This window comes from Macrobrachium nipponense, chromosome 3 (genome assembly GCF_015104395.2).
Source record: "Macrobrachium nipponense isolate FS-2020 chromosome 3, ASM1510439v2, whole genome shotgun sequence".
Classification (NCBI taxonomy): Eukaryota; Metazoa; Arthropoda; class Malacostraca; order Decapoda; family Palaemonidae; genus Macrobrachium; species Macrobrachium nipponense.
In genome coordinates this window covers 98,167,205-98,193,464 of record NC_087202.1, presented here as the reverse complement: position 1 = coordinate 98,193,464, position 26,260 = coordinate 98,167,205, and the positions used below count along the sequence as shown (strand labels likewise).

At 42.4% G+C, this 26,260-nt stretch overlaps 2 protein-coding genes across 3 annotated transcripts in view; one reads left to right on the top strand and one right to left on the bottom strand.

Annotated features, from left to right (window-relative positions):
• Window positions 1-21,012, top strand: part of LOC135222460 (uncharacterized) — a 128,348-nt gene extending 107,336 nt beyond the window's left edge. Inside the window, exons 3-4 of the mRNA XM_064260547.1 lie at window positions 2,642-2,806; window positions 3,135-21,012. Coding sequence (XP_064116617.1) covers window positions 2,642-2,806; window positions 3,135-3,266 — 297 coding nt within the window. The 3' untranslated portion in view covers window positions 3,267-21,012. The remainder of the gene's footprint in view (window positions 1-2,641; window positions 2,807-3,134) is intronic.
• The window catches only part of LOC135221905 (xaa-Pro dipeptidase-like), a 511,321-nt gene continuing 505,014 nt past the window's right edge, over window positions 19,954-26,260 (bottom strand). For both annotated transcript variants that reach the window (XM_064259900.1, XM_064259899.1), the window contains exon 11: window positions 19,954-21,171. In XM_064259900.1, coding sequence (XP_064115970.1) covers window positions 21,081-21,171 — 91 coding nt within the window. In that variant the 3' untranslated portion in view covers window positions 19,954-21,080. The remainder of the gene's footprint in view (window positions 21,172-26,260) is intronic.

Sequence of the window (26,260 nt, the reverse complement as noted above, 5' to 3'; positions counted from 1 at the left end):
GGGTGTTAGGTTCGGGTGATCGGGATCGGTGGTGTGCTCCTTAAATAAAGGCGTGTTGTCATATAAGCGGATGTGCTCCCATTGACAAATGCCAGTTAGGCTCTGTCGAGTAAGTGGATGATACCCCATCGACAGATCCACAAGAACTCTTGGCCACAGATCACTATCTCGCTAAGGCTCTTGAGGTGAAGCAGACTCCTAGACAGCAGTCACGAAGTCTTCCACCTGATAAGGTAGGAACCAAGGTCTATAAATACCTACAACATATGTTGTTTACCTGTCTAGTCAGTAGTTAGCTGTCTCTTGCCCTCCACCAAAGGGTGTCAATCAGCTATGTATATATCTGACAGGTTAAGTTGAATGTATGAAAATGATATTGTTATGATACAATAAAGTTTCATACATACTTACCTGGCAGATATATACATAGCTATCGACTCCGTCGTCCCCGACAGAAATTCAAATTTCGCGGCACTCGCTACAGGTAGGTCAGGTGATCTACCGCCCTGCTCTGGGTGGCAGGACTAGGAACCATTCCCGTTTTCTAATCAGATTCTCTCTTCCACCTGTCTCCTGCGGGGAGGCTGGGTGGGTCTTCAATTGTATATATCTGCCAGGTAAGTATGTATGAAACTTTATTGTATCATAACAATATCATTTTTCAAAACCAATACATATTAGGAGCTGTTGCATCTTGTCAACCTTTCAACATTTGGAATATTGTCAATCAAGAGTTTTTTTTCTGGAATAAAGTTTCTGAGAAGAGTTTTGCAATTCTCACAAATCAAAGGTAAATAATACAACCACTCGCAAACCCTTAGCATATGATGTAAGCCATCAGGTAATAGTCATGTAAATATTTATTTATATGTTGTGATAAAATGTAAGCTGGATATAGTATACACTGATATATAGTTTGGGTGTTTGTGTTAAAAAGCTGTATCACAATAATTAATGTTTGCTGAATTCGGTTGTGGTAATGGGTTGGATTGGTCACTGATTATGATACAGTTACTTATTTTTCTACCTCCGTTTTAACTTAATCACTTGATGCATTCACTGCTTTACTAAATTGGGTCTAATGTAATGTTAATTACTACTGTAATAACACAAACTAACTTAATTACTGTATATATAGACCTAATTTTGAAACTTATTTTATGGAGGTTGCATCATACACAAGATATAAAGTTAGTGTATGTGATATTCACATATATCGTATTATAAAATACAAACATAATGAATATGCATCTTTTTAAAAGTTATGCTTTACTTCATTCTATCCAATAAATTATATTTGTATGTATTCTTATATTACTATTGTAAAATAAACTACAAACATAGCTAACAGTGTTTTGGTTTGGAAATCAGCCAAGGCCGATTATGAGGCGAGTTTATTTTGCTGTATTTAACTCAATTCAGTGTAAATGAATCTTTAGATACTCTAATTTATATGTGACAAGGTTATTGTTCTATAAACAAAGTGTTTTTAAGTCAAAATACGTATCATTGTGAACTAAATTTAAATATGTATCGTGAACTAAATTTAGTTATTTTTTCATTATTAGATGGCATTATGGCATGTTTTTGTTAAAAAAATTCAAGATCCGTTCGCTCTTTCACTTGATTTTATCATAATATGAGTATTATGTATTTATCATATCAAAGTTTATGGGAGTTTCATCCATATTGCTGATGCACAATAATTTGTAGTTATTAGCAGCTTGAACATTTTTTTCTCAGCTTAGTTACAAGCTTAATTTTAGCATTATCTTTCCTTAAGCCTCAAGTATTTACGCAACTAGTGCTATAGTGTTACTAATCGTACATTCACCATTATCTTTTACTTTTTTATCTTTTAACAAGGAGATGGGATAGACAAAGAGATGAGGAAAACAGGTCGGTGTATTGTAATTTGGTCTCACAAAAAAGGAACTCCATGATACACAAGATACGATATAATAATTTTTTATGGGTGAAAATTGTGGGGTCACTCGATACAAGAGATTGAGCGTTATACGAGTATATACGGAATTTATACTTTATTGATATAGTAATTGTGGACTATGTTAGTTATGGTACTGCAAAAACAATGATGTTTATACAGTATCCTTGAATGTAGCCATAAACATCAGTAGTTGCACTTAGAATTGGATGTAAAATCACGAGATTCCTAAACAAAGAAACTAGAGGGATTTTGAAAAAATTATATTCAGTGCTACAGATTTACTAGCAGTGATGTGGGTGGTAGTTTCATATTCGTGGATCCAGGTGCCACATGCACAATTGATCACTCTTCTTGTGTCAGGAAGATAAGAATCTGTCAGTGGCATTCAAGATGAGGCATTCACAATATTAAGGGTCTCCAGGGGCAGATTAAAAAAAAAAAAAAAAAAAGATTGTGAGAAAAACATGTTTGTAAATTGGCATTTTCAAACATGCGTATCACCACCCTTGTTAGATAATGGAGTCTACATATGCAAGTATGCTTTGGAGCAAAGAAAAAAAAAAAAAGTGAACGCATCAATTGTGAGCCTATATGATAGATCATTTCTATTGTTCTCAGCTTTACATGTATAGTTTCGTTGATAAAAACTAGAACTGTATATCCACATTTGTTGTATATAATGTTTTCCTTTAATATAATGTAGTTATTTTAAGAAAGATAGTAATGAGTTTTCATTTAAAATTTAGCTACGAAGATATGAGGGCCCTTGATGGTGGAAAAGAAGGATTAGACATGATAAAACCCATCCTTTTGCAGTTCCAACATCTTTTATCTGCAGGCAAATATTTAATTTTAGAGGTAAGTTTTAGTTAGTGACTAAGATTATGTAATATTTTTGAAAAAGTAGGCCAAATGCATTTGTGTTTTTTATATGTCCTGTACTTATATCATCATCTTCATAATTAAGTAGTGTCTTATATGAGAGGGGAAATTTAGAGCAAGGTAAAGTTAAAGTAGTTGGACAACTAGGTAAAAAGTAAAATGGAATATCAGTGCATCTAGGAACAACAAAGGGATGCTGGAAAGAAACTTAGCAATGTAAAGTATTATTATTGAGTTTGCTTTTGCTGCACTTCAAGAATATTGTTTCTCTCTCTGATACACCTGTTTTTTTGTTTTTTTGTAGGTTGATCCATGTCATCAGTACCTTGTTCCAGCATGGATGGCAAAGCAAAAGGATATGAAACTCAAGCTTTTAGAAGTTATAAAGGATTTTCAAGGAAAAGAAAGGTTTTTGAAATTTGTTAAATCCAATTAAACATCTGTAGTAGAGATGCAGTGTACTGCAAAGTAGAACATGTCAGATTCAAGACTCCTCTAACAACTTTATGTAGTGCTCTTGCCTTTAGTTATGCATAAGATGGTGCTTGAGATTATTAAAAAAAAATTATGTAGAAATTCCCTATTTAGTTTTGCAACATGATCATCTAGTTGGTAATAGGGAAATGGAAAAATGGTAATATGTACCAAACATGTCCTACTGTGTCATAGATTCAGTATGTTTTACCAGAAGTGTTATTTTTTTATGTACAGCTTTTTTCTGTTCATGAAAACTTAATTCCCTTTGTTACAAGTGACAATGTCACAAAAGTTACAAGTTCTAGAATTATGGTTTCTTTGGTAAACCAGGTTCAACAGATGATACCTTTGCCCAAGTATTTCAACTTCACAAAGGAGGTAGTAAAAAATTGACTTTTAATTTCTTGGAAAGGGTAATAAAGAAAAATCTGGTTATTGTAATTTTTCAAAGATAGGTCAGCAATTGTAGGCTATCCCATTGTCATGTTTTCTTTGTATTTTGAATGTATAATTCTCACAAAAATTTTCACGTTCTGTTGGAGATGAATTAGGAGTCATGTAGTTACAATATTATCATAGAAGTTCTTTCCAGATGTAAATTTTTTTTGAAGAATGGATTATGAATCCTGTGATATTGCTATAGTTGGTTCACTTTCGGTAGATTCTTGGGTGAGCCCTATGCTTACGAGACGTTTGTTTGGTGACCTCGGATTGGCTGGCACCAGGAGGTAGGCAGCTGGCTCAGTGTCTCGTATATTTGCTTGTAGCTTAGAAAAATGACAAATTTTAAACCAATTTGCATTTTTCAGAGCTAACAAACCTGAGGTCTTAACAATAGGTCTTGTGCCAGCTGGAAACCGGTTACAACAATCAAAGATTATAAAGCAAGGAACTGTGACATCAGGCAACTCGTGTATACGAGGTAGAAGCTGGTTGTCAACCAAGCATGGTATCTTGTGATGCGTTAGACCTTTCTTTGACCGCTTTGGAGAGAAGTCGCTTTTACTCTCCTTCCAAGCCGGTTGCTTTGTTTGCCAGTTTCTCGAGTGTGTCTGTGTGTGTGATTGTGCTTATTGTGGAGTCCTCTCAGACTTCACAGCCTCATCAACGCATGTGCCCGGGCATTCAGGGTTTTCTGTGCTCCAGGTTTTTGGCTGCTGCTATTACAGATCCTTATACAACTGGCAGTAGGTGCTGATCTAATTTTTGTACTATTAGTGATCCCTGCCTGGGCCTAAATCACAGAAAAGGGTGTTTTACAATAAGAGGGAGCATCGCAGAGTTTCTACTCGTCCTTCTTGGGAGGGTTTTTCTTCTTGTTTGGACAGTTTGGCTAACCCCCTCTTCCAGCAGCACTCCCCCTGCTTTAGTTGTTCCATTGTCTCCTTTCTTTTCTTCCATCAATTTGTCGTTGGAAGTATTGGGAGAAGCACAGGATGAGATTATGTTTAATGTAGGCCCCTCTCCCTCGGGATCTAATGTCCTTCCCGAGAGGGAGGAGGCTATACCATCCGTTTCATTATTTCAGGTTCGAAATCAAGCAAGATGGCGGCTGTTTGGGTGTTACTAGTCCTGAGGGGTCCCCCCTCCTTGGATGGCCTCCTTTTGCATTTCTTCTCACAGCTGCCTCTAAATCTTATGGCTGTCATAATTCTCACGGCCTATCACTGGGCTGTTGAAAACCTAGACGTCAATTGTCTAGAGATCTCTTCATCAATCTTGGTGGTGCTATTCCACCTTAAAAGATGACCTTCATTCTTCTATGTGGAGCTAATAACTACTGCTTGAGCTTTCTTTGTAGGGATGTGACATTCCCACCTCAAAGATGAAAAAGAAATAAATCTTCCCATGGCGCGGGGATCTGCTACGATCCTTTATCCTAATGTTTAACTGGAGCATGCACAAATGTCACCCATTCCTCTGGCGGCGGCTTAGCCTGTGAGAAAGAACAAGATCAAAACGACGACTCCCCTCGTTTTTTCGTCTTGCGTGTCCTATCAGTTCTCTAATAAGATTTTCAATTTCTCCGTAAAAGTGTGTGCTACTGAATCTGAAAGTGTATTTATGTCTGTTGACACTGAATACGAGAGGGTGGAGAGAGTAGACTTGTGACGTCACGACTGCCGCCATTTTGAAGTGTGATGTCACAGCGGTTTGTTCATACGCAAACAAACCTTCAGTCTTAACAATAGGATAATTTCTAGGGCCTAGCTGGATCCGGTTAAAAACCAGATGAAAGCAAGGAATCTTGTGATATCTGGCAACGCATGTGTAGATCGGGTGAAGTGTGGTCAAGGACCACGCTCCTACGCCACTGAGTCAGTCTTTTCTTTAACCGCCTTGGCGAGAGTCGTGTTTAACCTCTCTTGGCCTTTATCCGGTTCATTGCCCGTTTCGCTTGTGTTTAGTGTGTGTTTGGCTGATATTATGGCTTCTTCTGCTCCTTCTCAGCTTTGTCAACGTGTGTGCCCTGGAATTCCAGGTTTTTTGTGTTCTCGTTTTTTGGCTTCGGCAGCGACTGACCCCCACATCACGTGCAGTAGGTGCCATTCTAATTTTTGTACTATAACGAATCCTTGCACGGAATGCCAGGCATGGTCTAAAGAGCAATGGAAGTCATTTTATAGCAAGAGGGAACATCGGAGGGTTTTGACTCTTCCTTCATAGGAAGGTTTATCGCCTCTTCCCGATGCTTCGTCTCCTGCAGTATGCAACCCCAATAGTAGCGTTCTTCCTGTGTCTCCTTCCTTTTCTTCCATTGATTTGTCGCTGGAAGTATTGGGAGGCCACCAGGCTGATGTTTGTAATGTCGCCCCTTCTTCTTCAGGAGTTAATTTGATTCCTGGGAAGGGGGAGGCTTTTTCATCATTCTCATTTCTTCCAGAGTCGGAGGCGTCCAAAATGGCGGCAATTTGGAAGACACTCGGCTAGGGGGCCCCCATCCTTGGAAGGGTTGCACTTTATGGAGGCTGGCCAGGCCATCCCCCCCTCCTCCCGGCCTCGTCTTTGTGGGTAACCGAGGTCAGCCATATGGTATTGCTCCGCCAGTGACTGCTGCCACTTCTTTGAGTCAGAGGGACGCTGTGGCGTCAACCCCGTTGATGACGTCACGGAATCTGCCTTTGTGTATTCCTCCGCCAGTGGCGTCTGATTCCCCTTCGCACTGAGGGGAAGCCGTGATGTCACCACCACTTGCAACATCACTCCCATCGATGACGTCACTCCCAGTCGTCTCCTCTGCCCTGCCTCTCTCAGCCGTGACGTCATCCCTGCCACCCAGTTCACTACATCTCCCTTCCATGTCATCGGAGCCTTCTCTGGCACATCAGTCTGAGGTTATATGCCAGGCAGTGCTTCAGAGGTTGGACTCTGTTTTGGATGTAAAGTTGGCAGCCTTATTGGTTGGGAGGGCTGGTAGGAAACGTGTTGCTTCATCCCCACCTCCTGCGAAGAGATCGCATAAGAAACCAGTGCTGTCTTCCTCTCCCTCTTCCCCCTCTACGCCACGTCGGCGTATCAAGTGTTGGAAGGCTAAGGACTTTGCCCTTTCTTCACCTACGAGGGAGGAACAACGTGGATGTCTTCTCGAGTGTTGGTGTTTCAGGTAGTGTTAGTGTACTTTGCCTTGTGCAATCTGCAGGGGTGCTTCGTCCTCTGCTTCGAATCATAGGCGTGTTACAACCTCCCCCATCTGTGCTCCTCACGAGCGTGTTGCAACCTCCCCTGTCCATGCACATCGTGAGCATGTTGCAACCTCCCCTGCCCGTGCACATGATGGAAGTGCTCCTTCTTCTCCAAGGCCTTTTCGTCGCCGTAAGGATCTCAAGGCACCTGTCAAGAGATCGAAGGTAGTGAGCGCAGAGTTGGTATAGCAGGAGTGTTTCCCTGCATCTCTCATTGGTGCTTCCAAGAGTTTGACTCTGAGGGATTCTCCTTTGATCTCGAGTATTCGGGATTCCCCTCCATCTCACGTTAGTACGTCTGCCACGCCCGTGACCATTCACGGACAGGTTAATGAGTCATCTGTTGGAGGAGTACGTAGTAATGTTCCTAGTGTTATAGTGGGTTCGTCTTGGGGGCCGATGCATGAACTCAGCCCAGACAGATTAGTTGGGGTTTCGGGCTGTTTGGCTGCTAACCCTTCTGTTAATTTTAGTGGGGAAGGTGCCTTAGAGGAGCCTACACATCCTTCTCATCGTCGGTCTCCGTTGCCAGAGCAGGAGGAGGGAGACATGCAAGAGTTTTTGTCTTCCTTTTCAGAAGTTGTTGATCTTATTCGTGGGTTTAACAATTTGGAAAGTAGGACTCAGGCTCAGTCGTCTTACACTCCTTCTTGCTTGGAAGCCTTGGTGGGAGCTACACAAGATCCCAAATCCTTGTTCATCCGATATCCAGGAAGTTCCTTTGCTTCTTTCTTGGGGACAAGGTCTTCGAGTTCAAAATCTTGCGCTTCGGGCTGACGACAGCCCCTCAGCCCCTCAAGTGTTCACAAGGGTCTTTTCTCTCGTGTCAAGTTGGGCCCATGCTCAAGGGATCAGTGTGCTGAGGTACCTCGACGATTGGTTAGTCTTGGCAGTTTCCAGGGAAAAGCTGCTGCAGGACAGGGATCATCTACTTCGGTTCTGTCTGGAACTGGGCATATTAGTCAACCAGGAAAAGTCGAACCTTGTACCCAGTCAAAGGGTTCTCTACCTGGGCATGGTCATTGATATGACAGTGGCAAAAGTTCTCCCGTCGGATCAGAGATGGGAGAAGTTGAAGGTGGTGGCGCGCAACTTCCTATCGGAATCACATCAGTCAGCTCATCAGTGGCAGGTTCTCCTGGGAGTGTTGTCTTCCCTGGAGAAGCTGGTCCCTCATGGGCGTCTTCATCTTCAGTCTCTGCAATGAAGACTAGGAGAATTCTGGTCTCCGGCGGGGGACTCACCCCTGTTAATGGTTCCTCTGTCTCTGGAAGTGAGAGAAGACCTTTGCCTTCTATTCTCAGATGCCTCCCTCGCAGGTTAGGGGGCTCATTTAGGCGAACTCATCGCTTCAGGTGTTTGGAGTTTGGAGGACAAGCAGCAACATATCAACGTCATGGAGTTGAAGGCAGACTTCCTGGGTCTGAAGGAGTTTTGGGAGAAGGTAGGTCATTCTATCATTCTCATGTCGGACAACACCACGGTGGTAGCCTGTGTGAACAAACAGGGAGGCCTGGTTTCTCGTCAACTTCACGCCTTGACCGTCGAGATTCACTAGTGGGCGGTGAGCAATTTGGTAGAGCTCTCAGCCAGGTATATCCCAGGCAAACGGAATATGGTCGCAGACGAACTCAGTCGCCGGGATCAGGGATCAGATCTTAGGCACGGAGTGGTCCCTTCATCAAGTGGTAGCAGACAAGCTTTTCCAGGTTTGGGGGAGACCCATGCTGGACCTTTTTGCGACTCGCTTCAACAGGAAGCTGGAGATATTCTGTTCTGTGGTTCCAGATCCTTTAGCATTGGCAGAGAACGCATTCCAACATCCCTTGGACAACCTGGAGGTGTATGCCTTCCCTCCGTTTTGTTTGATCCGTCAGGTTCTGAACAGGCTAATGAGTTCACAGGGTCTCAGGATGACTTTGGTAACCCCTATGTGGCCTCAGGCAGAATGGTTCCCAGATCTGCTGTCGTTGTTGTCAGAGGTTCCGAGGGAGATTCCCCCTTGGCGACATCTCTTGTGTCAGCTCCATGCGGAAAGGTTTCACCAGTCAGTAGAATCCCTGTCTTTTCACGGTTGGAGGCTATTAAGTATCTCCTCCGAGCAAAAGGCATTTCTCAGAGAACAGCAGGGCATATGTCCAGGAGTCTTAGAAGGTCGACCTCCGTGGTTTACCTAGGCAAATGGGCGATCTACTGTGATTGGTGTCGTAAACCGGGTTTTCCTCCACTTGCAACCTCTATTCAGCGAATAGCAGACTTTTTAACCCTCCTCAGAGCCGAGAAACATTTGTCCGTTTCTGCCATTAGAGGCTACAGGGCAGCCCTGAGTTTGGTGTTACGCCTTAAAGGTATCGACATCTCTTCCTTGGAACTTTCCCTGCTAGTTAAGGGGTTTGAAAAATCGAGTTCTCCTAGAGAGCTCAAGCCTCCGACGTGGGATGTTTCCTTTGTTCTAAAGAGCTTCACTAAGAGTCCATATGAGCCCTTGCGTCGCTCATCTGACAGGAACTTGATGCTCTAGACAGTTTTCCTTCTGGCCTTGGCATCTTCCAAGAGGGTAGGAGAGCTATGAGGTGAAGCACACCAGGGTTGGTGTTCTTCGAATTTGTCCAGAATTCGTGGCCAAGACCCAAAAATCCCTTTGTGTGCAATGACAGGTTCACTTCGTTTTCCATTCCATCACTGATTGACTTTGTGGGTGGTGATGCTCAAGAGCTTTTGTTGTGCCCTGTCCAGGCCTTGCGTTGCTATCTTAAAAGGACTTGGCACCTTAGACCAGGCTGCCGCAGACTTTTTGTTAGCACAGGCCATACAAAGAAAGAGGTGTCTAAGAATACTATCGCCTTTTGGATACGGGAAGCTATCAAACAGGCATACTTGACTCTTGATGATTCCACCGCCACATCTGTGCAGGCTAGAGCGCATGACGTTAGAGGTATTGGTCCCTCTCTGGCTTTCAAAAAGAACTTTGCTGTACATAGAGTGCGGAGCGTTGGTACTTGGTTACGCCAGTCCACGTTCATCTCTTTCTATCTTAAGGATGTTGCCCACAGATCTGCGGACACGTTTTCCCTGGGTCCTGTGGTGGCTGCCCAACAGGTTGTGTAACTCATGGTTGCCCTTAACAGGGCACTTTTGTATCTTACCTAAGATGATTGTGTGGATGAGAGAATGAGTGAGTTGGCTGGTCTCCTTCTTTCTCTTGTACCTTTCCGTCTTCCTTCGGGCGGGTTAAGGAATATACGTATCATTATACGTATGTCACTCAGGGTCTGAGTGGTTAGATATCAATTTATCTAGCTTCTCAACGGGCTTCAGTCCCTCTCCAGAAATCATTTCTTCTGGAAGCTGGACCGTTGGGTAGGCCCCCAGCCAGTCTAGGATGTCTTGTACCTCCCTCCTAGTATGAGTCTATCCTATTGTAAAACTGAAGGCTTGTTCGGGTATGAAAAAATGACAAATTTTCTAAGACAATTTGTATTTTTCATAGCTACAAACCTGAGGTCTTAACATTATACTGCCTGCCTCTAGCCACCCCTCTGTTTGTTAAGACATCCTGAGTTGGGAAAGACTGACGCAGTGGCGTAGGTGCCTGGTCCTTGACCACTCTTCACCCGATCTATGCATGTGTTGCCAGATATCACAAGATTCCTTGCTTTCATCTGCTTTTTAACCGGATCCAGGTAGGCGCTAGAAATTATCCTATTGTTAAGACCTCAGGTTTGTAGTTATGAAAAATACAAATTGTCTTCGAAAATTTTTCATTTTGGTTATGACGGCATCAGGCTTGGTGGAGAGCTCTAGGATGTTGGGGGTACTCTTGCGGGCATGACAAAGACCCAAAATGCTGGGGCATTGTTACGTTTTACAAGAATGTGACATTCCTGGCTCAAAGATGAAGGAAAAATTATTCTTCTCCTCTTGGCACAAGGATCAGTCACAAAGTCCCCTAGAAGAAATAAAAGAATTCTCTCTAAGCGCTCTTGAATAACCACCCAGAACGTTCTCTGTCTTTCTCACTGCCACACTAGATGAAGCTTCCACCTGTCCATCATTCAACTTGTTCAGAGTCTACAACTACCCGTTGTGCTTTTTTTTCTCTAGTAGGGATGTGACAGTCCTGGTTCGAAGATGGAGAAGAGGCATGGGATCAGCCATGAAGTCCCTTATTCTCCAACGTTTGATTGGAGAACACACTGGCGTCAGCTTCACCGAAGCTTGTGTTGATGTTGAAGCGGGAGAAGAACAAGAAAAAGACAGAATCTCTTGCATGTTTGTTATTTCTTCTAACACTTGCAATTCTCCAAAAATGTGTGTCACTGAATCAGGAAGTCTAGTTGTACAGTTCTCCCAAAGCCCCTCCTGATGCATCCAAAGACGAATCCATAGGTGAACCAGATCGGGTACGTGTAATATATCCTTGTACAGGTGGCAAAGCAACTGGATCAGCCTAATGTGAGGCAGAACCACAGCAGGTGAAGTCGATATACCATCCTTAGATAGTGTTTGTATCCTCCTTCTGCTGCACTGCTCCTACTCATTAAACCTCCTCCATTGCCCCATCAACCAAAAACCACATACTACCTCACATGGACTGGAATCTGAACATAGCTTTTCTCTGCACCTACTACATGGATGTGGCTGTGTGCTCCGATGTTAAGAAACGTGAAGAAGATACCAAAGCAAAGAAAGGGTAAACTAAACTGGCTTTAAAAGGACAGAAGCAAAGCACGTCCTCTCTTAAAGGCGTTAAGAAAATAACTAGCATGGTCATGGGTTAGAGGGGCATGTGGGTGGCTCAACATGACTCGTGACCAAGCACAGATGCCAGTAGTCCCTTGCGTACACAATTTTGTTAACTGCTGATTTTCCAGCTGGCACTAGAAGTTACCCTAATGTTGAGACTGAGGGTTTGTTTTGTATATGAACAAATTTCTTTTGCATGGAGAGAGGAGGTGGGAGTAACATGCTTTGTCTACTATCTGCAAGGGAACTTACGTACTTACCCCCACATCACGGAACTCACGCCATGGGAAATCTCTGACTTTGGCTAAAACACCATGGGAAAGCTCTGATCTTGGTAACCTCCTAGAAACACTGCTTCAAATTGGTGGGAAGGGTCTTCAGTGGATCGAGGCCCCTTGGAACTAATTCTCCGCCTGCAGAAATGCCTGCAGCATCCAACATAGTGGAAACATCTTGCTGCTCCAAATATCCCTTTCACTCCTGTTCTGGCAACAACAACACCCTAGAGATGACAGATGATGGACCTGGGGATGATGCTGAAGATACTATGGGGTCAGGGACAAATGCCAAGCAGTGTTAGAGCGAAGAACATAGAGACAGTGCCTGAGGCTAGGTGAACGGATTCCTCATGGGGACAGTCCTGCCCCAGATCACTCCCTCTTTGGCTGGTGATGGGAAGCATTGTGTTTCGAAGGAAGTGACCAGCCTCTCTAGCAAGTCCTCCAATGACTGATACAATTAACTCCAGTGGATCCTATTCGTCAGTCTATAAGAAGAATGAAAGCAATGCAGGGAAAGATAGTGCCACAAGCGCCATCCAGTGTAACGATGACAATTGTCCCAGGTAGAACAGCTATCCCAAGACCAAACCCCTGACTGAAGGCGAGCAGGAGACATTGCACCTCTGCCTCAATTGCTGGTCACAGGCTCTGCAGGGGTTCCTTTACAACAAATGATGCAATGGACAGTGAGAGAGAGAGAGACTAGGCTAGAGGGGGGGGTGGTCTCTTCCTCTTCCCCATTGATCTCCCACTCTCTTGTGACAACCTGTACACCCATGAGGAAGGGGGTGCTGGATGAGATGTTTACCCCCCTTCACATCCTCAGCTACTGGAGGAACATCTGGTAGTTGGGGTTAACAGTTAACACTTCCTCACACACACTCTCCCAATGAAGGAATCCAAAAAGGCCTTCCTAAACTGAAGTAATGAAGCTGATTGCTTAGCCTCATCACCTGAAGAGAGATGAATGGGTTTGTCAAGAAGTAGAAGCGTGAGAGGAGGGGAATGGAAACAGGCATCACTTCCAGCATAGGCCCAACGTCAAGGAAAGCTAGGAACCGCTTCCTTTGCCATCTGAGGCAATGCTCCCATTATTGTGAATCACGAGTGTATGATTTCTAGAAAAAGTGAGGGTCTACTGCAAAGGGAGAGATGACTTGACTTAAAAGGTCAATTATGGCCCTCACAGCAGCAGTGATCCTTTTATTCATCATGAAAATTAATTTGAAAACTTACTACACAAAACTCAAGAAAACAAAGCAAATGCATAGACACTGAATGTCAGAATACAAAAGAATAAAGGAAAAAAGGTACTTATCCAGACCACAAGCAGACAAATAATGAAATGACGCAAAGAACTTGTTACTCATTTGACGGCTAGGGACATGATCATTGGTATAGGTTGGGAAGTGTGGTTTACAGCTGGCACAGCACATGAGCTGTAGGATACTCCATGTAGGAATCCAGTATATTTGCTGTAGGATTCTCCATGTGTAAATGAAGATAATTTAAATATAATAATAATTTTCAAGAATTTTTTCATACCCTTCTGCTATATATTAATTAATATTACCATAATGCAAATATTTGGTCATGAACAAGACAGCAAAATTGAAAACTAAATGAAGATCAGCATGTGGGTACATGATTTTTTTTTACATGCAAGTTTTTTTAGTGTTTCGTCACAATGATGAAATATATTTTTCTTGTGTGGGACATTTTAGTTATCCTGATACAACTGCTCTTACATTTCAAACACAGATAGGACGTGTTCCCTGTCTATCTGTTTAAAGCCGGTTTTAGTTTCACCGTTTTTATCCATTTCACTTTCATTTTTCTTATTAATTCTCTTTATCCGAGTGTGCTCGGTGTGGGTGTGAGCTGTAAGAGTGTGTAAGTGGTGAGATGGAGTGTTTGTATCGCCGTCGGGATCTTCTTCCGTTTCGAAGACAAGACAAAGGAAATGCCCTGGAGTCAGTGGCTTTCCGTGTTCAAGATTCCTAACTTCGGTGTCAACGGATCCTCATCCAACGTGTAGTAGGTGCAGGGAAAATGTATGTACAATTACTAATCCTTGTTCTGTTTGTCGTGGTTGGTCGGTGAAACAGTGAAGGAAGTTTTATGAGAAAGGCCAGTACAAAAGAAAGGAGTCAGCGCCATCTTTGGATGACCAAATGTTGCTGGCTTCTTTTGTATCAGCAATACACCAGACTGCTCCATATGTTTCGCCTCCTGCCTTTGGTTTGTCCCATACCCCTTCAGTTTCTCCCAGTGGTTTGTTTTCAGAAATGCCAGGAGGGGTTTTGGGTAATTTGATGCATAATATATACACTCCGTTGTTCCCAGCAGGGAGGGGGGGAGCATCGCCATCTTTGTTCCAGGTGCCTGCTCCCGACTCGAACAGGATGGAAGGTACGTGGGCGGCACTAGGCCTTCCAGGCGTACCAACCTTGGAAGGTTTGCTGTCGCATTCTATGGCGTCACGGTTCCAGCAGAATTTGGCAGCGCTGAATATTCCTCATCCCCCGGGCTTGCACTTTATGGGGAATAATGTCAGGCAATGCCAACAACTTCATTGGTTACAGCAATGCAGAACGTTGGGGGTAATTTTGCTGCAAACGCAGGGATGCCAGCAGCAGCAGCAGCCCAGTCTCTCCCTACAAGATTGGTGACGTCACAACCGACGTCGCACCCCGACATGGCTGACGCGATGACGTCACAGCCTACTGCTTCTCAGTCTTCCTCGCTGCCTCCGGACTCAAATATGCTTTCTGACTTGGTAGTACACACTGTAATGAAGAAATTACAGGATCTTGAGAAGAAAATTAATAAGAAAGACAAAAAGAAAAGGTGTGATTCGTCTCCTTCCTCTAGCTCGCCGTCAAGGCATGTACCAGTCAAGCGTTGGAGGATACTGGATTTCACGACTGATCCTCGGGCCAAGAGGAGAAGAGTGAATTCTTCTTCATCTTCGAGCCAGGACGGTCACATCCCAGTCAGCAAGAAAGGCAAGAAGTCATTGGGTGGTAAGCTCAAAGCTAGAGGGCGAAGCCGTTTACAAGAGTCCGAACGAGCGAGTGAGTCGCGGCCGATGGGATAACGGCCGACGCGGAGTTACCAGTAGACTAAAAAGAGTCAAAGAAAATCTAGTGTCGTTGGCAAAATCGGCGTTTGGGGCGAAAAGTAGAGCAAAGGATAGAGCACAGATACCGGTTTCGCCTGTAAGACCGTTTAAAATATGGAGAAAAGATGATAAGGCTCCTATTAAAAGGTCGAAAAATAGCGAGTTGGCAACCTCGTCTGATACGTTGGTGGAAGGCGTTGTCCGCCTAGATGGAGGATCAAGGCCAAATTCTCCGATGGTCGTTGGAGACGATATTAATCGTCATGGAGAGGAAGTGAGCTCGGTTTTGAGAGAGCCTTCATCTTGGAGGTATAGGAGAGATTCTCGCTCTAGATCCGCAAGCAGAGAAGGAGTGAGGTGGTCTCGTTCTCCTGCTGACTATTCGGGATCGAGCCGTCGGCGGTCAGCAGAGATCAAAGGGGCCGCGGCCGTAGGGGCAGACGGCCACGAAGCACCCGGACGTTTGTCAGGGGATAGGAGTGAGATAGCGTCTCCTGTGGCTGAGCACAGTACGCTAGAATCGGAGGAAGGACAGAACCAAGAGTTTCTGGCTTCGTATGCCGAGGTGATTGATTTGATTCGTCAATTAAATAACCTTTCAGAGAGAACGGAAACACCTGCCAGTATGCTTCCTCCGGGGATTGACATGGCGTTTGGTGCAAAAAAGGATACCAAAATGTCTTATGAATTGCCTTGTTCAAATCATGCAGAGTCCGTTTTACAACACGTGAAAGCACGGATTGCAGGAAGGGATAATTCCTTAAGATCAAATAGATCGTTGAAGTTTATCCCTCCTCCAATGATGAAACAGAAAATATTATACGACACTGATGGTTCCTTTACTGTCTAGACAAATGAACCCAAATGTGGTAAGGTTAAGGCCTGGATTAACCTTAGATCAAGTGAAAATGGAATGCCCTTCGATGACTTGCCAAGAAGATGCTACGTTAGAAGCAACAGCTTCTTCTGTCTTTCAGACTGCTTCTTGGCTGGATCTTTGGTCAACAGCAGTTGCGAATATTGCATCCTCAGAAGTGATGAGGAAGGCAGTGGATGAATCAATGTTCATTGGATTACTACAATCAGGGGCCAAAGCAATTGCTTACTTGACAAATTTAAGTGCCAATGTTTGGGGAAATATCCTGTTAATGAGGAGGGATGCAGCTTTGGCTAGACTTAAGTCACACTGTTGATTTGGATTCCCTGCTAGCAATGATGAATGGGAATATCTTAGAGTTGCAATTGCTCTTGCCAGAGGCTATAATAGAAGAGGCTATAGATAGAAGAAGGATGGACACTAACGATAGATTGGTACAGCAGGCAGTTAGGAAAACATCTAGCAGTCAAGCTAATTCTATGGAGGTAAGGCAGCAGCAAATACCTCGGAAGAAGCCAGTGAGGCATAACATCCCTAATAGAGCAAGACTCTCTTCCCCAAAGAAGTTAACTCATTGGCCCTTTCACAATAGAAATAACAGAGGAAGGGGCTCAAGACGATAGGATAGGCGCCTCTCATCACTCAGCCACACCAGTGGGGGGTTGCCTGGCAAATCACTGGAAGGTGTGGCAGGAACTGGGAGCAGAACAGTGGGTGGTGGAGGTTCTCAGAGTCGGGTATTTGATTCCGTTCGAAGTATCCCCACCCCTGACAGAACAGCCATTGCCTCACCTCACTTATGCTCAAGAAACTCGGAAGGCTTTTATTCTGCAAGAGGAAGTGAAGATGATGATGGAAAAAGGGGCTGTGGAACAAGTATCCATCCGTCAAAGGGGTTTTACAGCAGGATTTTCCTTGGACCCAAAGCCAGTGGGGACTGGAGGACAGTAATAGGCCTGTCAACTTTGAATCTGTTTATAAGAAAAGCCAGATTCAAAATGGAAACTCCAAAGACGGTTCTACAAGCAGTCAGGATCAAGGACTTAATGCTGACAGTCGACTTAAAAGACGCATACTTTCAGATCCCAGTCCATCAGTCTTCCAGGAAATTTCTCCGCTTGAGTCTTGCTGAGAAAGTTTTCGAGTTCAAAGTTCTGTGCTTTGGATTGACAACATCCCCTCAAGTTTTTACAAGAGTGTTCACTCTCGTGTCGACATGGGCACATGCTCAAGGGATCAGGCTAATAAGATATCTAGACGATTGGCTGGTGATAGCAAAGTCCAGAGAGATATTACTCAGGGACAGGGCGACCCTTCTACAGTTTTGTCACAGCTTAGGCGTTGTGATAAATCAGGAGAAGTCGCAGTTGGATCCAAGTCAGCGGCTGGTGTATCTGGGAATGGTTATAGACACAATAAAAGCCAAAGTATTCCAGACAGACCAGAGAGTAGAGAAATGCAAACAAGTGGTGAATGCCTTTCTGGAAAAACAAACACAGCTGACAAAACAGTGGCCAGTAGTACTGGGAGTTCTAACTTTCTTGGAGAAGCTAGTACCACAAGGGAGGTTACACCTTCGATCTCTACAATGGAGGATGAAGGAGTTCTGGTCACCAATAGTAGATCACCTGTACGAGCAGATTCCCTTGTCGGCAGAAGTGAGGAAAGACTTGCTGTGGTGGGTGAAGGACAGCAATCTGAAAGAGGGTGTTCCCCTTCAGTAACCCTCCCTGGATCTCCTGCTGTTCTCAGATGCGCCACTAGAAGGTTGAGGAGCGCATATGAAGGAGCTGATGGTTTCAGAAAAATGGAGCGGCGAGGACAGAAAACTCCACATAAATGTGCTGGAGCTAAAAGCAGCTTTTCTAGCACTACAGGAATTCTGGGAGAGGGTGCAGGGGCATTCAGTGGTTTTGATGTCAGACAACACACAGTAGTAGCTTACATAAACAAACAAGGAGAGGCCTAGTGTCTCGACAGTTACATGTGATGACAGTTCAACTTCATCAGTGGGCCGTAGAGAACGTAGTAGACATCAGGGCCAGATATATTCCGGGGAAAAAGAAACATAGTGGTCAACAAGTTGAGCCGCAGGGATCAGATCCTGGGAATGGAGTGGTCCTTGCACCAACAAGTAGTGGACAGAATGCTCATGTTGTAGGAAAGGCCGATCATCGACCTATTCCCAACCAGGTACAACAAAAAGTTGTGACTGTATTGTTCGGTAGTCCCGGACGTAGAGGCAGTAGCAGAAGATGCGCTACAACACCCTTGGGACAATCTGGACGTCTATGCATTTCCTCCATTTTGTCTAATCTGTCAGGTTCTGAACAGGGTAATGCAGTCTCAGAACCTCAGAATGACTCTGCTAGCTCCGTTATGGCCAAAGGCAGAATGGTTTTCGGACCTCTTGGAACTCCTGATAGACATGCCGAGAGAGTTACCCCCATGGAACAACCTGCTATGTCAGCTGCACGTGGAGAGGTACCACCGGTCGGTGAAGTCCCTATCACTTCACGGGTGGAGACTGTCGAATATCTCTTGTGAGCGAGAGGGTTTTCGCAAACAGCAGCAGCGCAGATGGCAGGAAATATCAGAAAGTCATCGGCAGCAGTATACCAAGGAAATGGTCAGCATACTGTGATTGGTGTCGTAGAGGGAACTTGTCTCCACTCGGTACCACTATTCAGCAATTATCAGACTTTCTGATATATCTCAGGACAGAAAGGCATATGTCTGTGTCTGCGGTGAAGGGGTACAGAGCTGCTCTAGCCTTGGTCTTACGCATGAAAGGCATGGACATTTCATCTTCATGGGATTTGGCCATGTTGACGAAGAGCTTTGAGCAGTCATGTTTACCAAAGGAACTGAAAGCCCCAGATTGGGATTTGACCATGGTACTGAGTAGTCTGACAAAACCCCCCTACGAACCACTAAGGCAGTCCACAGATAGGAGCCTGACCCTGAAGACAGTCTTCTTATTGGCTCTAGCTTCAACCAAAAGGGTGGGGGAACTACATGGCCTGTCATATATTGTACAGCACTCGAGAGGTTGGAAGTCAATGGCATTCGAGTTTGTGCCAGAATTTGTGGCCAAAACTCAAAACCCATCAATAGTGGACGGCAGATTTGACTTTTTTCCATACCTTCTCTGGCAGATTTTGTAGATCATGACAAAGATGAGATGCTTCTGTGTCCCGTCAGGGTAACAAGAGAGTACTTAAGGAGCACAAGGCACCTCTGGCCGGGGTGCAAGAGGTTGTTCGTAAGTACAAGACGGAACAAAAAGGAAGTGTCCAGGAATACAATATAGTTTTGGCTAAGAGAAACGATCAGGAATGCCTACATGACAGAAGACAGGTAGTCAGATAGCCAGGAGAGGGCTAAGGCTCATGACATTAGAGGCTTGAGTGCTTCTTTGGCATTCAAGAAGAATATGTCTGTGGAGAGATTTCTGAAAGCTGGTGTTTGGAAACGCCAAACGACTTTCACTTCCTTTTATTTAAAAGACATGGCCCATAGATCCTTGGATCTGGTGGTGGCGGCCCAGCAAGTGGTATAGCTCATCCAGTACCCCTGGCGGGTCAGTTTGTGTCTAGTCTAAGATGAAGATATGAAAGTAGAATGAATGGGATGACTGGACTTTTTTTCTTTGCTACTTTCTTTATACTCCTTTACCTACGGGCAGTATGAAGGAGAGTACCATCATGAGCTGGAACGGACTAGATGTAGGTGAGGTGGTAAGCCATACTGTAAAGTTATGTTAGAGTATAGTATACTTTTCAGTAGCAACACACCCCTCTCGGTAATAAGGAAGGAGGGGTGATGGTAGATCCAGATACAAGGGACAAGGTTCCTAAAGCTTACAGCAGTAACAGAAAGGCACACCGCAAATAGACACTACTATTTTTAGACTATTGTTATATGAAAATCCATTGTACTTTTTATATTTTATTTTCCCAGATTACTTTGTTAGACTTATGAACAATATGAAATGTCAATAAGTTTGTTCATTTACAAAATGTTAGCACCCTCAGTTATGAACTGGATTATACAGAAATTTGGCTATACTATTCCAAAATCACATTAAAACCCAACAATAAAAACAGCTGAAAAATATAACAACCACAAGAAAAGTATTAAACTTGTACCCAACAATATAAAACTTTAAAAAACAAGACAAGTTTATGTAACTGGTAATATTCAGAGTTAACTTAGGCAAATATATTTGCAAGCCTAAAATACATGTAAACCCAATAACTAATTAATCTGGCAATTCATTGGTCAAAAACTTTACAAGTGTTTCAGGACTGTAAATTTTAACTGATTGTAAAGTACTGTTTGGTCAGTAACAGTAAAAAACAATTTGTGGGACATTTTAGTTATCCTGATACAACTGCTCTTACATTTCAAACACAGTTAAGTCATTGAAGTTGTTATCTAAATACCAGTTTCTAAAGCTTACAGCAGTAACAGAAAGGCTCACTGCAAACAGAGACTTTACTACTTTTAGACTATTTTTATACGAAAATCCATTGTACTTTTTATATTTTATTTTCCCAGATTACTATTGTTAGATTTATGAACAATATGAAATGTCAATAAGTTTGTTCATTTACAAAATGTTAGCACCCTCAGTTATGAACTGGATTATACAGAAATTTGGCTATACTATTCCAAAATCACATTAAAACCCAACAATAAAAACAGCTGAAAAATATAACAACCACAAGAAAAGTATTAAACTTGTACCCAACAATATAAAACTTTAAAAATCAAGGCAAGTTTATGTAACTGGTATTATTCAGAGTTGACTTAGGCAAATATATTTGCAAGTGTAAAATATGTAATCCCATATTTGCAAGTGTAAAATATGTAATCCCAATAACTAATTAATTTGGCAATTCATTGGTCAAAAACTTTACAAATGTTTCAGGACTGTAAATTTTAACTGAATGTAAAGTACTATTTGGTCCATAAAAAAAAAATAACTTTCAATACTGAAGCTTTCCTATTTCAACTCCAAAACTCTTCTACTGACAAGAAAGAATACAATCTGCTGTTAATTGGCCAACTTTGATTGAGCATGAAGCTGAGGAATAAACACTTCTGTCTGCCGTCCTTCTGCCATTAGTGCTTCAATTTCCTCCACCCTGTGGGAAAATGAAAATTTACATTAATATAAATTATTATGTTACTCAAACCAAAAAATGCTACAAAAATAATGTAATTATTTGTATTTTAAAATTCACTGAGCCCATGTCACATGCGTAAACTCAAAGGTACATAGCAAAGAACCTTTAGTGACATCTACAGATATTAACCCGAATCTGCTTACTCCTTTCACAAGCATTATTAAGCTATGCAATGTTAGCATTAATGTGGAAACGTGTACACTGCAAATTTATTTAGTGTAGCTGACAATGTGTGACGGCACACTATGAAGAACCCCATAGTACCATTTACAGCGTGCTATGGAAGTCACAGTAAGTAGTAGACCCGTACATGGCACATAATCAACAGCAGACTATAGTCCTATTTAAATGTTTCCCTTTTACATGCCATAGGAAACTGCATAAAAGTATGTAGTACAATGGCTGATACCTTTTTTTATTACCAAATTAAATTTTCTATAAAAACAAAAATTCACTGCTGATACCAAATTATCATAATTTTGAAATACACATCCCTCAACGGCAGATGTACTGTGCAGCAACGAAAGATGTTAAAACACATATGAATGCACTACATTGTTTGCATTAATTATTACTTTTTTCATGCAATCACTAGGGCTAGGGTTCAAAGCTGTAATATTTGATCAATTTTGTATTCCTTTCAAAAGAAAGAAGTCTGTATCTCATGCCTTTCAATTTATCGTTCATAAGCATCTGGAAGGATTTGTAAAGATACAGCTTCAGGTAATTCTTGAGGCATGGCTGATGAAGGCCATCTTCCACAACTACATAATATCTTATAGTATAACCATTAACCTAAAAGGGTCACATAGGATTATAGGAGCAGTAGTGACCCATCATGAAGTATTCAGATCTACCCTGGTCCAGTAAGCAGCTCTACCTATGCCCCTCCCACTCTTTATTAAAGAAGAGAGTAGAGGGAGACATATCCTAGGATATTGCTAAGATAAGATGCTAGAAGGTACCTTTACTAGGCTAACCTAGTTGATACCTCAGCCTACATGCTGATCCTGAATGGAAATAAGGGAAGAAAGTGACTTCAGATTTAACCTTTGCAAAAGTTCTTAAACAAGGTTTTTGTCTGTCCAAGTGGTAGACCTGGGTGCCTACAAAACCTGTATGCAGGCAATGCAGGTCCCAAGAAGATATCTTTGGGCCTATGAGTTATGTTCCTTGGGTAAAATGATGAATGTCCACAACCTACACACCTGCTCCTATCGTAAGACTAAGGATGGTCATACGCCCTGACTTCTTGTATCCTCAAATAAGTAAGGTTGCTGATGTCCTCCACAAAACAGTCATAAGCTTCTCACCTAAATTTGGGTAGTACTTGTGGAAATCGCGAGGAACAATATAGTAAAGAATGAAATGAGAGAGAGAGAGAGAGAGAGAGAGAGAGAGAGAGAGAGAGAGAGAGAGAGAGAGAGAGAGAGAGAGAGAGAGAGCAAAATCTGCTTACATGAAAGCATAGGCTTATTTATAACTATTCATTTCATTTATTTACTTTGAGAGATTGAGTGATAATATTTTTCCAGATGTGTTTTAAAAGGAGAGAGAGAGAGAGAGAGAGAGAGAGAGAGAGAGAGAGAGAGAGAGAGAGAGAGAGAGAGAGATCTGAGAGAGAGAAGAGAGAGAGAGCAAGAGAGAATTTAGTATTGGTGATGGACTTGTGATGGGGAAAGGCGGAAGAAAAAGCAGTGAGTCAATGCACCTGGGAAACAGGGTGATATGGCTGCCAAGATCGTGCTGCACTATGCTAGATAAAATTCGAAGGATCACGGTATTCAAGTTAATTCTCTAAGAAATTCATACCGTGATCTTGATTGTATTCGACAGTTGTCGTAACATTCAGAGATTGTAAAAAGACGTGGAAAATTTCAACCACAAGCTGCGGTCATTCTTGCTCTCTTGATGTAGTCTGTACTTTTGAAAATCGGGTTTCATCCACAAATCATTCACGAAAAAAGCTGTGTTAAGTAAAAATATTTACTACCACAAATAACTCAATATGTACTGCACAGACAATTAAAGTTTTATATCGTGCAAAAAATGCTGATGTGTTGGAAGGACCTTTGAGCCTTGCAGCAAAGTAATGCAGTCGTGTAGGCTAACTACGAACTGCTTTGTAATGGGAGCATAGCCAGAAAATCTTTGAGCTGACATGCTACTTTAACCTTGATAAAGATTTATTTTTAAAGACAGTAGCTTTGTAAACAGCAACTAGCATTTGATCCATGTCAACGTCAAAGTAATCAAAGAGTGAAATCTGTTACGTAAGCCAGTATCCAGTGACTTGCGCTTTCCTGCTCGAAGTTCTTGAGCTCCTCCTCACATCATAGGAAAACACTCTTGTGGATGTAACTAATTTGCTCAACCTACCTTAGCCATCGCAACATCGACTGCCATAGACTTCAGCTAACTTTAATCGCTTTGGAATACAAACATAAATTTGTAGAAACTAAAATAATTATATTCACCACTTACGATGATTCAATAACATTCCCGTTCATGAAGGAACACAAGTAAATACAGTAGTACCTCGAGATACAAAATTAATCCGTTCGAGGCGGCCTTCGTATCATGAGGTTTTCGTATCTTGGACCACATTTTACATGTAAAATGGCTAATCCGTTCCAAGCCCTCCAAAAACACCCCAGTAAATTATATTTCCAGGCCTAAAACACATGTTCTAGGGTTACGACGCCGATCCCACGGAAGAAATATGACTCCAAAAAGGCAAAATACTGTACATACTTGAGTAATATTCAACTGCATGTAATGTTCAACCCCATTTTTACTGCATATATTAGGACTAGCATATGTCCCTTAGCAATAAGCCTAGCCTATGTTAGCGGTTGCTACTGTAGCCTAGTCTATGATTCTGACATCTAAACTTAAGAAGCTAAAAGCTTAGAATATGCCAATAAAATGTATAAATAATCAGTATGTACTCATTTCAAATAATTATTAATTAATCATTAACTATAATACACAAACAAACAAACAAAATCCCCTTCCAATCGATTGTTTACATTCAGCTTTTACCGTCTTACGAGTACCGAACGAACGCTAAGCAATCACTTTTCCTAGGACGCAGAAGCCATAAATTTTCATTAGTATCTCTCTTCAACTAATGAAACTACCAAACAGTATAATAACCATTCATTTCTATTCTTTACTCTATCTTTACCAAATGGAGATACCGAGTTACCAACAGCTATAATGAAACATATACGTAACGTAATATTAAAACAGAAGAAGAATTCTGAAAAATACCAAATTTGTAACTAATTTGTATTTTTCATAACTAACAAACCTTCGGTCTTAACATTAGGATTTACTAGCGCCAAGCTGGAAACCGGTAGAATTAAAATTACATGATAAAATAAATTTTTGAACATACTCACCTGGTAGTTATATATATAGCTTACGTCAGGGACGTAAGCTATATATATAACTACCAGGTGAGTTAGATGTTTGAAAATACGTATTTGTTGGCAGTCTGATTTATTTTATATTTTATGATATCTAATTCACAATTTTTTTATTAAATGTATTGCATGTACTCATTTCAAATAATTATTAAATAAGCATTAACTATAACAAACAAAAAAAAACAAAAAAACAAAAAGGCTTCCAAACTTCTGTTTACATCCAGCACTTACAAGTATTGAACGATCGCCAAGCAATTACTTTACACAGTAAGCCATAAATTTTCATTATCTCTCTTCAGCTACAGAAACTACCAAACAGTATAATAACCATTCATTTCTATTCTTTATTCTATCTTTACCTAATGTTTTTTTTTTTATTAAATGTTTTCATACATTCAACTTACCTGTCAGATATATACATAGCTATCGACTCCGTCGTCCCCGACAGAAATTCAAATTTCGTGGCACTCGCTACAGGTAGGTCAGGTGATCTACGCCCTGCTCTGGGTGGCAGGACTAGGAACTATTCCCGTTTTCTAATCAGATTCTCTCTGTCGCCGGCGGTATCAACATTGTTGTTACTTCCTCCTGACTAGAATTCGTTTTTCGCAAAGCTTTTGATCATCTCTCGCTGATATTTGGTGACGTACTTGGATCTTTGTTTGGCATTCGCTATCGTGGACTGTTTTTTGGACTTGGTTTTTGGAATTCGTGAATATGTCTGACTCTAGTGTTAGTTTCAGAGTGTGTGTGAATGAGGGCTGTAAGGTGAGGATTCCGAAAGCTTCGGTAGATCCTCATACTACTTGTAGTGGGTGTAGAATGGGTTGAATGCTCGATTGAGAATACGTGTAACGAGTGAGAAATTGAGTGCACAAGAGTGGAAGAATCTAACTTCTTACTTGAAGAAGTTAGAGAAAGATAGAGAGAGGAAGGCGGCTTATAAAACCCGCAGAATGTCTACATCTCATGATTTACTGTCTAGTTCTGTAGCTTCTTCCTCTGATAATCATGCCCATTCTGTTTCAGCCCGTTCACAAATTGCTAATCCCTCTAGTTCTGCTTCGGAAATAGCGGAACTCAGAGCTTCCCTTCAGAAAATGCAGGAAAAAGTGGCAGCATTGGAAGGTAAGGAAATAGAATGTGGTTTCGCTAGTGATATTAAGTGTCCCCAGTGTAGTGGAGGGGGCGTCTGGTCGTCTCTGCGACGCTCCCAGGCCTAGACCTCTTCCAAGCTCCCTGGCCCGGAGGAGAAGGAAAGTCGAAAGCCGTACGGGGGTTGTGGAGAATCCCCAACGATCAGGCATCCCTTCGGCAGAACTCGATCATATCACAAACTGCCAAGGACCGCTATAGGAAAAGCGTCCTTCGAGAGTGCTTTTCGTCGTCTAGTTCGCCTTCTCCGAGAAGAGGATGGAAGGAGTCGAAACTTTCCCGTCCTCTGAAGAGGAGTATGAAAGAACATGAACTCAATTCTAGTCCCGAGCGCTTCTCTGAAGAAGGAGCGCCTTCGGTAATAAAGAAGGCTAGAATACTTTCAGACTCTGGGTCTGGAAGGGATCCTAGAGCGCCTTCCAGATCTCCCTCTCCTGATTCGAAAGATTCCTCAACCA